The sequence below is a fragment of the Pristis pectinata genome, chromosome 12 (genome assembly GCF_009764475.1).
Source record: "Pristis pectinata isolate sPriPec2 chromosome 12, sPriPec2.1.pri, whole genome shotgun sequence".
Classification (NCBI taxonomy): domain Eukaryota; kingdom Metazoa; phylum Chordata; class Chondrichthyes; order Rhinopristiformes; family Pristidae; genus Pristis; species Pristis pectinata.
The window spans coordinates 43,101,580-43,117,873 of NC_067416.1; the positions used below are offsets into that span (position 1 = coordinate 43,101,580).

Sequence of the window (16,294 nt, forward strand, 5' to 3'; positions counted from 1 at the left end):
TAACGTCCACTACCTTACCCTCATCAAGCTCCTTTGGCACCTCCTCAAAAAAAATCAATCAAGTTTGTAAGACATGACCTGCCCTGCACAAAGCCACGCTGACTGTCACTAAGCAGGCCATGCCATTCCAAATGTGCATAAATCCTATTCCTCAGTAGCCTCTCCAATAGCTTCCCTGCCACTGACAGGAGGCTCACTGGCCTATAATTACTTGGATTATCCCTACTTCCCATCTTGAACAAAGGCACAACATTTGCTACTCTCCAGTCCTCCGAAACCTCGCCTTTTGCTAGTGATGACACAAAGATTGTTGTCAAAGCCTCAGCAATCGCCTCACTTGTTTCTTTCAATATTCTGGGATCTATGCCATCAGTCCCTGGGGACTTATCCACCTTAATGCTTTTCAGAAGACCCAGCACTACCTCCTCCTTAACCTCAAAATGTCCCAGCACATTAGCACGCCCCACTCTATTCTCACTATCCTCCAATTCCTTCTCCTTGGTAAATACTGACGCAAAGTTCTCATTTAGTACCTCAGCCACTTGCTCTGACTCCAAGCACAAATTCTCTCCTTTATCCGTGACCTACCCTCTCCTTAGTTATCCTACACAGAGCTTGACTCAGCCATACGTGAAGGTGGCCATCAGGATGAGGGTGATGTTGGGTATACTTTTCCCCTCTGTTGTCCGGAGTCGCCCGTCCATCTGGAGAACACCAGGTCCCGAGATGTTCTCAGATTACAATGTGGTGTTTATAACCCTGTGCCTGCCACGCACTTCACAGTCCAAATCATTTATTTTGCAAGGTTAGCTGTAGTGCAAACAAATTAGGTCTCAAAAATCATAAGTTCCAGACTGTCTTGGATGGTAGGGAGTCGAGGAATAAATTGTGCCAAATCATTTTTGAAGAGAAGTCTTTTTATTCAAGACACGCACCAGCGATACTTGTTTGATAGCCTTATGTTAATTTGGCTCTATAATTCAGAAGACCTGGTGAAACTGGCCACAGCATCTGGAGCCACGGTCACTGGATGCCAAGCATTGGTGTTCGGACGTGAGGAACGTGCATTCACTCACCCCCACAGCTGAGTGGCTTCCTGCGTGGAGACGGTGGGTGCAGCCACTCACAGCTCCAGACTTCTTCTTGCCTTATACAGCAAGGGCGCTTTCTACAAGCCGATTACAACACAGGAAGTGAGTTGTTTCTGGGCTGCTGCCATATCGTCCCGAAACGGTCGCTGCATCTCGACCTGTGGCGGGGAGAAGGAAGTGGGTGCCAGGGTTGTGAAGAGGATACACCCCCCCCCCCCCTTTCTTCCTGCTCACCGAGGGCCGCCCCGAACTTCCCCTTCCAGGCGTTTGAGCCCTTCACAACCCCGGCAGGATGATAGCCGCACAAGTTTTGGCCTATTTCTTCACAGAATTAAAGGCCGATCAAGTTAAAAAGGTGAGCTTTCTTGTTCGCATCATTATTTGCGTCAATGTATCCTTTATATGTGAATTTTAAGCCAGGGGATCTACTTTATTTGAATGCCCTGTTAGTCGCAGGAAATGAGGTATAACGAGTGAAACGGGGGTTTATCTGTTAAATTTATATTGCTACTTTTGCAATCTGATCTAGGAATATAATTCTGAAAGGATTTGTAATGGCTTCCTTAATCTCACTGCAGTGTCCTTGAAACCAGCATGGCGGTGTCATTCATACTGTACAGAGAGGGCTGTTTTATGTTGGCGGATGCTTTGCTTTTTATAATCTAGGGGCTGGTGGTGACCAAAGATCATGTGTGTATACATTATTTTTTTTTGGAAGTTTAAAATCTACGGAATTGTTTTCTGCCGGCTTTTGCCCTTCTTTCCATAGTAAGTACCAACGCACAAGGGCCTTGCTTAGGATTCCTGTTTAAAAAGCTTTAACTCTTGCCCACCAAATTTCATTTCAGTGTTGGATGTGCCAGAAAGCAGCATTATTAATGAATTCAAAAACGAAATAATTTGGATGCTGGAAAACCTAAAATGAAAGCAGGAAATACTGGCTGAGCTGCATCAAATTCATTATTAATGGGAGTTAACTGATTTGAATGATACCGTTTAAACCAATGTAAATACTGTTTTTTTTCCCTGGGAGAGATATTGCCATAACTCTCACTAATTTAAATAATTATGTTATATTAGGTAAATTATGAAAGCTGAGAAACAGAAACAAGTGTCTACAGCTAAAATAAAACAGCAATTGTCACAAAACAGTATTAAGATTTACTCCAAAGAAGCTGAAACAAAGGATTTATGGAAGAATTCCGAACTATTCTATTCTGCTTTGCCTTGGGCCTGTTTAACAAATGATGACCTTTATGCACCATCTTAATGCCAGTAGTTTGTTCGTGAGGTCATTTCACCACTCCCTTTTCTTCAGGCCAAGTAGTTTTTTAACGCAGCTATTGTACCCTCTATAGCCTGCTGTTTAGCTCATTGGTTTGAATGACACACTTTCACTGGCTTGCAAACCCATGCTGGACTAAATCTGACAAAGGAATGTGATTTTAATTATTCATCTGCAATATTTGGTTTAATAAACCACTTCACAAACTGGAGAAAGAGGATTCCCCACCTCTGACCTTTAAAGCAATCGCATTTGTTAACTCAGTCCATGGAGCTCAAACAGTTGATCTGATATTGACCATATCAGTTGTGCTGCCTGTATATAGTGGGAAGCTCACACAGTTTTCTGAGACTTTTGCACAATATATTGTCCCTACAGAAAACCCATTCAGCTACTTGAACTTTCATCTCCTTATTGTGGCCTAGTGCATCCAAAGTGTTGTATTCTGAATGAGAAGAGTATGTAACATGTGAGCACAGTGCAGCTGCATTTGTTAAGTCTCTTTCTCAGTTTTTATAATCTGTAAATAATTCCTTTTCAAAAATGATTATAAGCTGATAGTTTAGTTTTCATTCCGTGACTTTGCACAACTCCAAGCTTTGGAATTCAAAATCATTTTAACTTGGTGTTGAGCAATATTTTACCCATTTCCACTCTCAGGAAAATCTACTCCTGACTTGTCAGCAATATTGATACCTTCTTTTGCTAGTGTGAAGATCTCCAAATAACGTCAACAGTAGTGTGGAATCCAAAATTACAGTTCTTAATTTACTGAGAATTCTAACGACAGTTCTAATTTATCACTGTGACCTCAAACCAGCCTCACGTTTTTGCCTGTGCACCTGCCCAACTCACTCTCATCCTGATGGCCACTTTGTGTGTGGCTGCATTGGGTCATTTCAGGCTGCTGTTCTTGCTTCTGATCTCTCCAATCTCATGTTTGCTGCAGCATCAGGATGATCATCAAGCTTTGTGCTCATTTATCTATCCTTCCTTTAGTCCACAGGAGCAGGAAGAGAGGGCCTGTGATCCCTGAGGTTGCCCTGAGGTGATCTCTCCAGGGACACAACTTATGAGTCATTTGCTGCACTCAAGGTATTGTCCCTGCAGAGATCTCCCTGGTAACCTCCTAGATCATCACCATGACCCCCTCGTTGAAAGAACATGTCCCCTGAAGACACTGTTCTTCACCAAGCTTTGGCTCTGACCTCTTGGTAGCACTCTTCTGTGACACCCTACCTTCCCATCATTACATTCGTTAAGGAGCTGTAACTGGAGAAATGCTGTTTGAATTGTGGTATATTCCTCTTGAAACTGGCTGTGAGATCACACTGGCTGAGTTTTGCTGACACAGGGACACCTGACAACAGTGTTCTGTGAACCATCCTGTTGAAGATCTTGATTTTTGTGGGAAGTTCCATAGCACCAGGATGACCCAGAATACAGTGTTAATGCAATTAAAATGTGACAATGTAATATCTGTGCTTGTGTGTTAATGCTAATAATGTATGCAAAAATGAAATGAAAATTCAAGTTAACAGTTCCTGTTGGTTGAGGGAGGAATCATCACAGAATTTTTAACTAAAAAACAAATTGTATTTATGTTGCACTTCTAACAAAAGAGAGTTATGAGAAACCAATTTTGATGCCAAGGGCAAGTGTTTTTAAAAAGGATGGTCAAAGATACCGTTTTTAAGGAACACATGATTAAGGAAAGAATTTCATAATTTAGGGCCTTAGCAACTGTAAATGAGTCAGTAATTGGGTAATAATTAAAACGGAATCATCAAGAGGCCAGATTGAGAGGAGAACAGGTGATGTGAGCATTGTATGACTGGAGAAGGTTATGGAGACATGGAAGGGCTAGGCTTTAAAAGGATATGAAGACGAGAATTTAATACAGTGCATCTAATGTGCTTGTACCATTTTTGTCAGCCTGGACCACAAGTGTGATTAAGTGACTAGAACTGGATACAATTTGGATGCAGGCAGCAGACATTTGGAACGTGACCTTAACTAGGAGAATGGGAGCCCTGGTTAAGGACCACTAAGATATGAGTTGGAATTTAAGTCCAAGTTAATAAATAAATTTGGAATAAAATCTAGTCACAGTAACAGTGACTGTGAAGCAACCATATTACTATAATCATACATCTCATATAGTTCCCTACCACAGAAAGGCATGCTTACCCAGTCTGGCCCATGTGACACCAGATCCACCAACACCGATGATTCTTAATGCCCTAGGGGGATGTTTAAGGATGAAGAGCTTTGTCAACAATATTCATGTTCCTTGAACAAATAAATCTCTCCCTCAGAACTGTAATGGAATGGTGGACTTGGCAATCAGCTCAAAATTCTGATAGTGAAACAACCAAGAGTGGTAAAGAATGAATTGCCAGTTAAATGTGGCTAAGGAAATGGAGCTTTCACGCCCCAGCTCTTCTCAGTTCATCAAGTCCATTATTTTCAGTTCATTAGCCAATTTATGCCTTCCCTAAGTAGGTTGTTTTGGATTCATTGAGCATCTTGTACATCCTCAAACCTTAGCAGTTGTCTTTCATCATTTACAAATCAAGATGTTGACACACTATTGATCTGGGGACATTACATTTGCCTGCCATTCAGCAGGTATCTCCTATCATCACAGCAGAACTCTGTTGCAGGCCATTCCTGAGTTACGAATGCCTGACTGATGGATTCCCATACTGTACAAACAAGCTCTGTGTCCACTTTTAGTAATTGTACTTCCTTATTGGTCTTGTGTACTTTTAGCGCCATTCATTACAATACTGTGGAGGTATGGTTAGCATATCGAGTGATTTTTGTCAATTTTTTGACGTGTAGACAAAATTGAGTCATATATATCTGCAAAAACAGAACCTGTTCATTACCCAGGGACAGCCTGTATCTTCACTACATAGTTAAATGAAATGGCTGATGCTGAACTAAGATGGTGAGTGTATTGAATAAGCTGTGGAGCATTTCAGAGACTCGCTTTAAACAGTGACATTACAGCACAGTCACAGGTATGGTTCCCTCTCTTTGGCCTCGGGACAATACACTAACTTCTGTAACAAGGAAAAGGGGCAGTGTTTGTGTGGAGAACTGTATTGTGTGGAGACAGGGTGATGTGCAGAGAAGTTAATCCAAAACTTGGACAATGAAACTTGTGGCAAAATTTTGCAGCCATACTTAGTTGCTACCTGGCTGGTAAGAGCAAGGAACCTAGACGGTTAAAATAGTGATTGGATAATTTTCACCTAACTCTTGAATATATTCATATTCGCTTTTCTTGTTGCTGGGAAGATGTTTCTCAACATTGAAAAGCTAGATATTGTGGTCAGTCAGGTTAAAATTTACCCCTTGCATCGGCTTGGCTGAGCATAATTCTCCCTATCAGCGAGCAGCAAAGCATGGCAGAGGAACCTTAGTCTTTTGCAGTCCCCTCTTGTTGAACAGGAAACCTGTTAACCTGTGTACAAAACAACAGCAAAGTCTTCTTGAACACAGTGACAATCAGTGTACCGTAGAAAATTGACAACACAGAACGAGGCTGTTCCATGTCAGTCTTCAACTACTTTTGCACTAGTTAACTGTGGTATTCACATTCACATCTCCTTGAGACACTGAGAGAGGCCATCGAGTTCGTGTCAGCTCCTCAAACGACCCCCATCAATCCTATTCTCCCACTTCCCTGTAACCTATCCTTTCTCGCTTGCCCATTAATGACCCCTGATTCTCCAACCATCATACTACACTAGGGGCAATTTGCAGTGGCCAGTTAAACCTACCAACCTTCTTTGGGATGTAGGGCAAAACGAAGCACCTGGGGGAAACCCATGCAGTCATGGAGGGAATACGCAGACTCTCAACACACATAACACAAGAGGCAGGGACTGAACCCAAGTCACTGGAGCTGTGAGGCAGCTGCACTACTTTCAGCATCCTTATTGGTCAAAAGGGTTTGAGGTTTCTGCCTCCACCGTCCTTTAAGGCCGAGGTCCTGACCCACACCACTCTGTGGATGAAAACATTTCTTCTTCAGCTCCATATAAATTTTTCTACCAATTACTTTAAGTAAGCTAAGAAATCTTTATTAATCACATGTACATCGAAACACACAGTGAAATGCATCTTTTGCATAGAGTGTTCTGGGGGCAGCCCGCAAGTGTCACCACGCTTCCGCCGCCAACATAGCGTGCCCTCAACTTCCTGACCCGTATATCTTTGGAATGTGGGAGGAAACTGGAGCACCCAGAGGAAACCCACGCAGACATGGAGAGAATGTACAAATTCCTTACAGACAGCGGCCAGAATTGAACCCAGGTCGATGGCGCTGTAATAGCGTTATGCTAACCACTACACTACCGTGCCTTCCCGGTATTGAAGCTTCCTGGTTGTTGAGCTAAAAACCATAAGTCCCTCTGATTTCCTCCACCTAGGTCCCTCTGATTTCTTCTACCTAGACTCCTCTGCCTCCTTTGTTTCAAAGAAAATAACTCCTGCCTCAATTCTATTAACATCCTCATAAATATCCTTAACATCCTCATAAATATCCTTTACATCCTGTCTTGCACCTCTATTGCGCTGACCAGGACCATCCACATTACCAATGTTGAATACGGTTCGAGCATATCCTCCCAGCTCTTGTATTCTTTGTTGAGGCTAATTGAAGGAAAGCACCCCATGTGTCTTTTCAACCACCTTATCGACGTATCCTGCTACCTTTTAAGGATCTGTGGACATGTTCTCTCTCAATGCCCTTTGGTTTATTGTATTTTTTCCTTGTCTCGTTGCAACTGCACAATACTAGAAGTCACCCGTTTAAGGTGCGTGGAGGAAAGTTCAGGGGACATGTCAGAGGAAGGTTTTTCACACACAGAGAGTGGTGGGTGCCTGGAATGCACTGCTGGGGGTGGTGGTAGGGGCCGATACGATAGGGTCACTTAAGAGACTCTTAGATAGGCACGTGGAGGAAAGGAAAATAGAGGGTTATGGAAGGTGAAGTAGTGAGGGGGATAGGTTGAATGGGATAAGGTTGAATTGAAAGAATTGAATAGGTTGGCACAACATCATGGGCTGAAGGGCCCGTACTGGGCTGTACTGTTCTATGTAAAATATATAGCACTTCTTTGTATTAAATTACAGTTACTGCTTTTCTGTGGAACTGACCAGGCCATGTATAGTCTATAGTCTAAAGCTTTCCTCGTGGCCAACTGCATGGCCAGCTTTTGTATAATTTGCAAACTTATTTTATCAATTCCCCTATATTCCAGTATAAATCATTAACATGTGTTGCAAAAAGCAAGGAACTGAGCCCTGTGGAGCAGCCTTCCAGTCATAGAAAAGCCTGACAACCATTACAATTTGTTACCTGCCACTGAGATGCTTTCGAACCCAATTTGTCACCTTCTCCTGGACGACTACTTTTTTGACCGGTCTGCTAAGTGGGGTTTTGTCAACAGTCTTAATAAAATCCATGTTGATTCCATCAAAAGCAAATACCCTCACCTCCTCAGTGTAACAATGGAAGGAAATTTCCAATTAACTTGAACTTTCCTGTTCCAGTTGAGTACAGATCAAACCTCCTCCCTGCCCCATCCTGATGGAGAATAGATAGTCCAGTTGTCTCATGGCTCCAGTGACCTGTTTGGTTCTGACCTGGGGTGTTGCCTGTGTAGAGTTTGCATGTTCTCTCTGTGACTGTATGGGTTTTTCCTGGGTGCTGCAGTTTCCTTGCTAATTCCAAAGATATGCTGGTTGTTAGGTTAATTGGCCATTGCAAGTATTGGTGGCTGGTGGGAGAGTCAAGGGGATATTAATCGGCATGTGTGAGAGAATAATTTACAAGTGGAAGAATGGGATTGCTGTGAGAACTGGCATGGACTTGATGGGCTGAATGGCCTCCTGTGTCATAAAAATGTGAACTTTGGGCCTAACCCCATAAATATAGGGCTACCTGACCCCATGCCACTTGTTGGGAAACATGCACTCCCCACACTTTATCCATTGGGATTGAAATGCAAGGGGAAGGAGAAGAGGTGATGCTCTAGTTGTACGTAGTCTTGGTCAGATCCCACTTGAAGCACTGTGGGCATGGAATGGTGGTGGAGGTGCATTGGTCTAGGGTGGTACTGCACTCTGACCAGAGAGATGCTGAGATTAAATTGGAAAACAGGTTGCACAGACAATAGCTTGTACTTCATTGAGTTTGGAAGATGGGGATGATCTGATGAAATCCGGAACGAGGTTCCATCATCTTTAGTTAGAGATGTTTAATTTCTGAATGAACCTAAGAAGGGTGAGGGAATTTGGAACCAATAGCTGTGGATACCTGAGGCCAATGGGAACTTTCAGGTGAGATTGAAAGACTATTGTTTGGTATGGATGTGGAACCCATGTGGGTAAAGAGGGTATAAAGCCATCCTGCTATGGTCAAACAGTTCAAGACACTTCAGGTGCTAAATAGTCTATCTGTTCCTAGGATATTAGTCAGTCAAATAATTTACTTGGTCTATTTTGCAATCTGTTTGGTTATTTCTCAGAGGAAAAGCTTGGTAAATTTCAGAGGTGTTCTTTTAAATCTCAAGCAGCTTCTTACTTTGACAAGTTTAGCATGATTGGAATATCGCCACGTGGGTCAATGAGGTTTCACTACTGCTTTGTAATGGCGCAGAAACCTTGGCACACCTCGCACAAAGGCAATCGAGGAGAAAGCATTACTTTTACATTGTTTGAAGAAGCATAATGCTATAATGCATGTTTTTCCACTAGAAATAAGTTGTTAATGAGCTGGTATTCTGTATATTGAAGGAGTATTATAGTTTTTCCTCAGCAACTGAAATACTTCACATTCATTGCATTGTTAAGTATTACAGCCGAGAAGACCATTTGTTCCATCAGGCCCATATTGTCTCCCAGCAGAGAAATCCCATTAGTTCCAATTCTTCGCACTCTTGCACCTTCTTGCTCTCTCTCACAGACCCACTTACTCCCCTTTGATTCATTTTGCTACTTACTTGCAGTGAGGGGTAATCTTTCCATATTTTCCCCATGACGTGGAAAGGGGCCATTTGGCCCACTGAGTCTATACCAGCTCTCAGAGCAAACCCATCAACCTCTTTCCCTTCTTATTTCCTTGTAACCTGTTCTCTTGCATACCCATCAACTCCACCCTGATCCTCCTGCTATCCACCTACAGCAAGAGGTAATTTACAGTGGTTAATTAACCCATCGTCCAAAGTGTCTGTGGGATATGGAAGGAAACCAGGGCACCCGGGGGAAACCAATGCAGTTGTGAAGAAAACATGCAAATTCCCTTCAGACTGCACCAGCAGCTGGAATTGAACCTGAGTCACTAGAGCTGTGAGGCTGTAGCAATATCTGTTGTGCTATTGTATTGTCCCCATTTACGGTAGTAATATAAACTCCCAGTGAATCTCGCTCTGTACAGTGAGAAATAAAACCTCAAATACAGATGTGGGGAGATGGAGTTTTAGAGAGGAATTGTTTTTGGAGGTACTTGGATGTAGGGAAGTAAGCTGAGCAGAGACTGAATTAATGTTATTAATGTGAAAAAGAGCACTGAGGAACTATAACATTTTTATCTATTATTAGATGAAGATAACTTCTGATTAAATTGAATCAGAGTCTGATTGTTCTGCACATGCTATTACATTGAGTTATATTAGGTCCATCTTAAGTGAGATTTTGCGTGTGTGTGTGTATACATACATGATTTTCAATTTGAACTCACAAGGGAACATGTTGCACCTTTGCACTGTGGACTTTACAAGTCATGAGGCAACTCCCAGAACTGTGAAAAGTTCGGGTTTCATGAGGGAGGAGCTTTAACCACAAAGCTTAGAATGGTTTCTGTGGTGGGTCATTCTAATCCACATTATGCCACTGCACAAGCGCACCACATCGTTTTATATTCATCTTGTTCAGTAGGTGTTCTTGGCTGTAAATACAACTTGATAAAATATTGTTATTATTTTCAACAGATTGACAAATATCTATATGCAGCACGCCTCTCAGATGAAACCCTACTTGATGTGATGGCACGGTTCAGGACTGAGATGGAGAAAGGACTAGGGAGGGACACTAACCCAACAGCAACAGTCAAAATGTTGCCCACCTTTGTTAGATCGACTCCTGATGGATCAGGTGAGGTGCTGACTATACTGAATTCATCTTGCAATAGAAAAATCTGCATCTCCTGCATGGGAGGATGCTGTGGGTGGAGGTGATTTAATGGGGAGGGGAATATACATCTGGTGTTGACATTGCATTGATGGTTGCAGAGGGGTGACCCGATAGAAGTATATAAAATTATGAGAGGCATAGATAGGGTAGATAATCTGAGTTTTTTTTCCCAGGATGGAAAGGTCAAACATGAGTTTGAGGTGAGAGTGGGAAAATTTAAAGTTTTGTGAGGCAAGTTTTTTTTACACAGAGTGGTAGGTGCCTGGAATGTGCTGCTGGGGAGGTGGTAAAAGATATGTAAGGCATTTAGACAGACACATGAACAGGAAGGAATAGAGGGAGCAAGAAATAATCTGCTGGAGGAACTCAGCGGGTCTGGCAGCATCTGTGGGGGGCGGGTGGGGAGAAGGAATTGTTGACGTTTTGGATTGAAACCCTGAAGATGTCCTGATGGTCGTCCATGAGGGTGGAGGGGAAACCACAGTTGCTGAATAACAAAGACATCTGATGTGGAAAGTGGTGTTGTTGCATCAGGTGTAGAAGAGCCACAGAACGTGGGACATTGGACATGGTGTGGGATGAGGTCTCCTTCAGTAACTTGTGGGCTTGTTGTGGATAGTGGTGCCCTGAGATGGACATAAGAAATTCAAAAAGGAAAGGTCCGTTATGGACTGTCTGAATGAGTTGAAATTGGCAGAATAGATGATTGTTTGTATGAAATGAGGAAGCAGTGCCAATACAGTCATCAATATAACGGGAGAGATTGGAGCCATGTGGTTGGTCCCCATGACAGCATCTTTGATTTAGAGAAAATATGTTGCTGAGAATTTCAATGTGAACATAATTTCAGCCAGGTGAAGGAGGATGGTTGTTGAGAGGAATTGGTTCAAGATCGAAACAGAGGGCTCTCATAATTCTGGTGTGGGATAGTGGTATACAGGGATTGAATATCCATGGAGGAAATGAACTGGTTGCTGCCAGGGATCTGGAACCTATTAAAGTGGTGGAGGACAGTTCAGAAACTTGGGGGGCCATTCTGTTGCACAGACTGTCCCAGAAGAAGTAGAAGTGAATAAATTCCTTCAAATCCACTGTTAGATAGTCTTGTTTCAGAGGAGGACATTTTGGGATATAGTGTGTGGTATTGGTTTATTATTGTCTTGTGTTGTCTTGCATACAGTTCATACAGATCAATTCATTACACAGTGCATTGAGATAGTACGGGGTAAAAACAATAACAGAATATGGAGTAAAGTGTCACAGCTACAGAGGAAGTGCATTGCAGGTAGACAATAAGGTGCAAGGTCATAACAAGGTGGATTGAGAGGTCAAGAGTCCATGTGATAAGGATATTTGGCACAACGGCTTCCTATGGTCCACAATGCTTTCTGATATTGGGATTTGCCTCACCTACTGTTTGGTTGTGATGTAGGCTAATCTTCACAGCCCGATTGCTACACTTAGTCAACAACTTCAGTATTGTTTTTGGATGGAGAAAGGTGGATTGGATGGACTTCTTTCTGCCTGGTAACTTTTTTGTGCATTGTTCAGAAGTTCCATGATAACTGGAGTACCATCAGGCCAGGAGAGCCACGACAGTCCTGCACCTGGCTTTGTGACCTGTGATATTTGGCCAGGTTTGGACTTATCATTAGCATTCCACTTAAAAACCAGACCATGTTACTGGCAGGTGAAGACAGCTGAAACATGTTCCCAGACTTTTATTTAGTTGGACAGACAGGATTAGTCTAACCGGTTTCACTGGAGAATAAATTTAAAGGAGAATTATTGTTCCAAATGGTGGGTCACTCAGGATGGGGAAGTAGAAATATCGGGTTGTCATTGGTACATGTAGAAGGGTCACATGGGGTAGGATAGAATTAATGGGCATTACGGTTTCTGAGTGTGAATAGATTTTTTTTAAATAATCATGGTCATTATGGTAGTTCAGCAAACTTCTTACCATTATTCCCCAATTTGGGAGGGTTACACTGCATTTTTTTTCATATTAATATTTTAAGTGTGGCACCTGGATGAATTAAATGTAAAGTTAAAAACTTGAGCACTGTAACTCAAAGGAATCTCCTCCGTTCTCATTGCCTTCATTCTATTGTTACCAGATTTGTACTTCTGAATTATAATTTCGCACTTTATCTCATTGTTTCAATCAAATTCTGACAGCTTGGACTTCACTGGGTGTCTCTGGGAAATGCTGTGGTGTTGCTGACTCGCATCGCCTCACTGCACAGAGCTAGATTTGAAGAAAAGCAGGTTCAACAGAGCTTTCCAGAGGATGCACAACTCACTGTTTGTTCTCTTTTATTCACAGACTATTAATGCAATTAAAATTACTGCTGTCAATAGCTTCTTGAAGTGGCCTGTCAAATTAATAACTGGAACACTTATCCTTTGCACAGTTACTTATACAGATAACATTGCCTGATTCTTCTGAGTGCTGAATGTTGTGTACCAATCTGGTGTGGTGTGTGTTTTATCCTTGATCTGGCTTTTAGCACGATCACATTGTTGGAAATAAGCCAAAAACTGTCATCACTGAGGGAAGGAACAAGTTGTATTTGATCTGTATCATTATCATGCCCATAATCCTTTCTTTAATACAAATTGCACTGCAGATATTGCAACTTTAGTTATTTTACCATGTTTAGGTTGTGCATAGGACATTCTTGTACATCTGTTAGTGTATTTCAGATTAATTCCCTGTGTAGCAGCATTTTTTTTGAGGAAGGAAGAGAGGGATCAATTAAAATACAACTGAGAGAGTCTTGCAGGTAGCTTGGGAAATGTTAGTCAATACATCTCTTGAAATGAGCAAGATTAAGTCCATTATCTTATCACGTTTCCTTCATGCACTGTTTCAGTCTTGTTTTCACTCTGTTAATCATCTCCTCAAAACATTTTCCAATATCGTGAGCTTTTGTGAGCAGCTTGAGTATCACTGGGAGGGAGCAGAGGTCACGCTGGGAGCTGGATGATGGCAGCATCTGGCAATCAGAAGGAGCATCGTAACGGAGGCTGGTTATTATGGCTGATGCCAGCACTGCAGATTTCTGTGACGGGGTGATTGGTGGGAGCCAGTGGATATTCTCTCTCTCTGAGGGTGGGCTGCCTGTTTTACCTGGAGTCTAAGTTGGATTTGCTGGGACTCAAAGTCGGAATCCCACACCCTCTGCCCTACCTCAGACTGAATGTCTTCATTTACTGTCAGTCTTCCTCAAAATTGGTATTGGTTTATTATTGTCACTTGTACCGAGGTGCAGTGAAAAACTTATCTTGCATACCGATCATACAGGTATAACACAGTGCAGTTACATTAAGTTAGTACAGATTGCATTGAGGTAGTACAAGTAAAAACAATAATAGTACAGAGTAAAGTGTCACAGCTACAGAGAAAGTGCAGTGCAATAAGGTGCAAGGTCACAACCAGGTAGATAGTGACGTCAGAGTCCATCTCATCGTATGAGGTAACTGTTCAATAGTCTTATCACAGTGGGGTAGAAGCTATCCTTAAGCCTGGTGGTACATGCCCTCAGGCTTCTGTATTTTCTGCCTGATGGGAGAGGAGAGAAGAGAGAATGACCCAGGTGGGTGAGGTTTTTGATTATGCTGGCTACTTCACCAAGGCAGTGAGAGATAAAGACAGAGTCCAAGGAGGGCAGCAGTTTCTGTACCTCCAGTTAGTGCAGATTAACATTTCACCAGACATCCTGTTAAGCAGGCAGATTGTGTATGCTGAAACAGGCCAGATTAAGTAAATGAGCTTGTAACACAACGGTTACACATTTCACGTCCGCTTTCTCCCATCTAATTGTAACCTGCCTGTGTCAGTCAGACACCACATGTACATCACGCATACCCCCACTCCAGCACTGGTTGTTTTGCCCTCCTGGTTAACCCAGGACTGCAGTTCTCTAAGGGATATTCTGGCTGAGGTCCACCATCCCGATGTGGACTTGCAGTTTAAAAACCTGGGGCTTATCTGATCTGCGTGACATTACAAGATCCCCTTGTAGCTTTCCTTGGTCTTCTAAATTATGATACTGTCTATTTTGATTTTTTTTCCCCTTGCACTATAGATTCGGCCCATTGAGACTATCCTTTTGAGCAATCCCATTTCCCCCACTTGTTTCTCTGTAATCTTTTTCTCTTTCCCATGCCCAGTAACACTTTGCTGATTCTCCCACCTCCCATCTTATTCTGGGGTTATTGATAGTTGACAATTAACCTAACAACGAGCCATCCTTGGGACGTGAAGCAAATTGGAGCACTTGGGGAAAACCCACATGATCACGGAGAATATGCAAACTCCTTGCAGACGGGTAATTCCAAAGCCTTGCAGTATCAGGGGGAGGTGCTGTTGTCTCCCTGCTGGAGTGTGGAGCTAAGTAAATCCCGAGCTCTTGAGGTCTGCTCTGGCTACACGTCCAGTGAAGGCCTCTCTCCATCACCAAGAGCCAAGCCTCCATGTGGTGCAATGGTTAAAATATGATGGGGATTCCATGAACCAGGTGAGCTTGCAGAATCCTTGGGGAATTTTGTACTTTGGAATTTCAGGGCATGACTGACCTTGTGATTCATGTTAAGTGCGAGGTTCATTGAGTGCAGACTTTCACTCACTGATCTGGAGGCTGAGGTGATGAGGTAACAGGCTCAGGAGACTGGCACGGGCCAAGGTCAGGTGTGTGGCTGGGCCTTGTGCAAAGAAGGTCACAGATCATTAGCACAACTGACTTAGAGAAATATAGATTCCATTTTTATTGCCCTTTGGACAGCATGATTAGTGGTTCAGAGCTGCCTGTTAACCCTGAGGAGATAGAGATCCTCTCGTTCAGGATCCTCTGCCATGTGTGTCCTGCCTTTGACCCTTGTACTATAACTCTAGCACAGTTGTCCAGTTCATCACAATGGTAAATTGCACAATTCTATTGAGTTTGTGTGATTTGCACATAAAACATTGGAATTCCAGTATAGCACACAGAAGTGTTGTTCTATGCCAGAGAAGCAAAGGACTGCAGATGCTGGAATCTAGATGAAAAACATGGTGATGCTGGAGGAACTCAGCAGGGCAGGCAGCACCCGTGGAGAAAAGCAGGTGGTCAATGTTTCGGGTTAGGACCCTTCTTCAAGACTGAAGATAGGAAAAGGAGAAGCCCAATATATAGGAGGGAAAAGCAGAGCAGTGACAGGTAGACAAAAGAGGGGAGGTGGCATGGGCGTAAGGTGGTGATAGGTAGATGTAGGTAAAGATAGTGATAGACAGGTGCGGGGGAGGAGGGGAGTCCATGCTTCTTCTTCCCTTCCCTAGCCTACCTCTTTTTTTTCTCCCCCTTTTTATTTTCCTTTCTCTCCTTACTTTTGACTCATCCCCTGGTGAATCTGCTCTCCTCTCCCCTGCACCTGACTACCACTGTCTCCGTGCTCCCTTTTAAGACATTCAGCATATTGCATTTGGCCCTTAAAACAGAGCTGTGGATACCTGGTTTGTGTCTTGGGCCAGGCTGCACTCTACACTTAAGGCTGTCAGTAAGAGGAAGATAAAACCTCCCACGTTGATTGTGACAGGTGGGAAACTGCAGCCGATGACAGAGGCAAATGACAACATTGCTGTTGAGTAGGAGTGGATCAAGTTGAGGGTTGGTGGGTTCAACAGCTCCACGGTGGACCCAGCCATGCAGGCAGGGCTGCAGAA

General features: G+C 43.0%; 1 protein-coding gene across 1 annotated transcript in view; it reads left to right on the forward strand.

The window, feature by feature from the left end:
* The first annotated feature begins 1,009 nt into the window (after positions 1 to 1,009).
* Positions 1,010 to 16,294, forward strand: part of hk1 (hexokinase 1) — a 79,509-nt gene continuing 64,224 nt past the window's right edge. The window contains exons 1-2 of the mRNA XM_052027599.1: positions 1,010 to 1,446; positions 10,386 to 10,548. Of these exons, the coding sequence (XP_051883559.1) occupies positions 1,384 to 1,446; positions 10,386 to 10,548 (226 nt within the window). The 5' untranslated portion in view covers positions 1,010 to 1,383. The remainder of the gene's footprint in view (positions 1,447 to 10,385; positions 10,549 to 16,294) is intronic.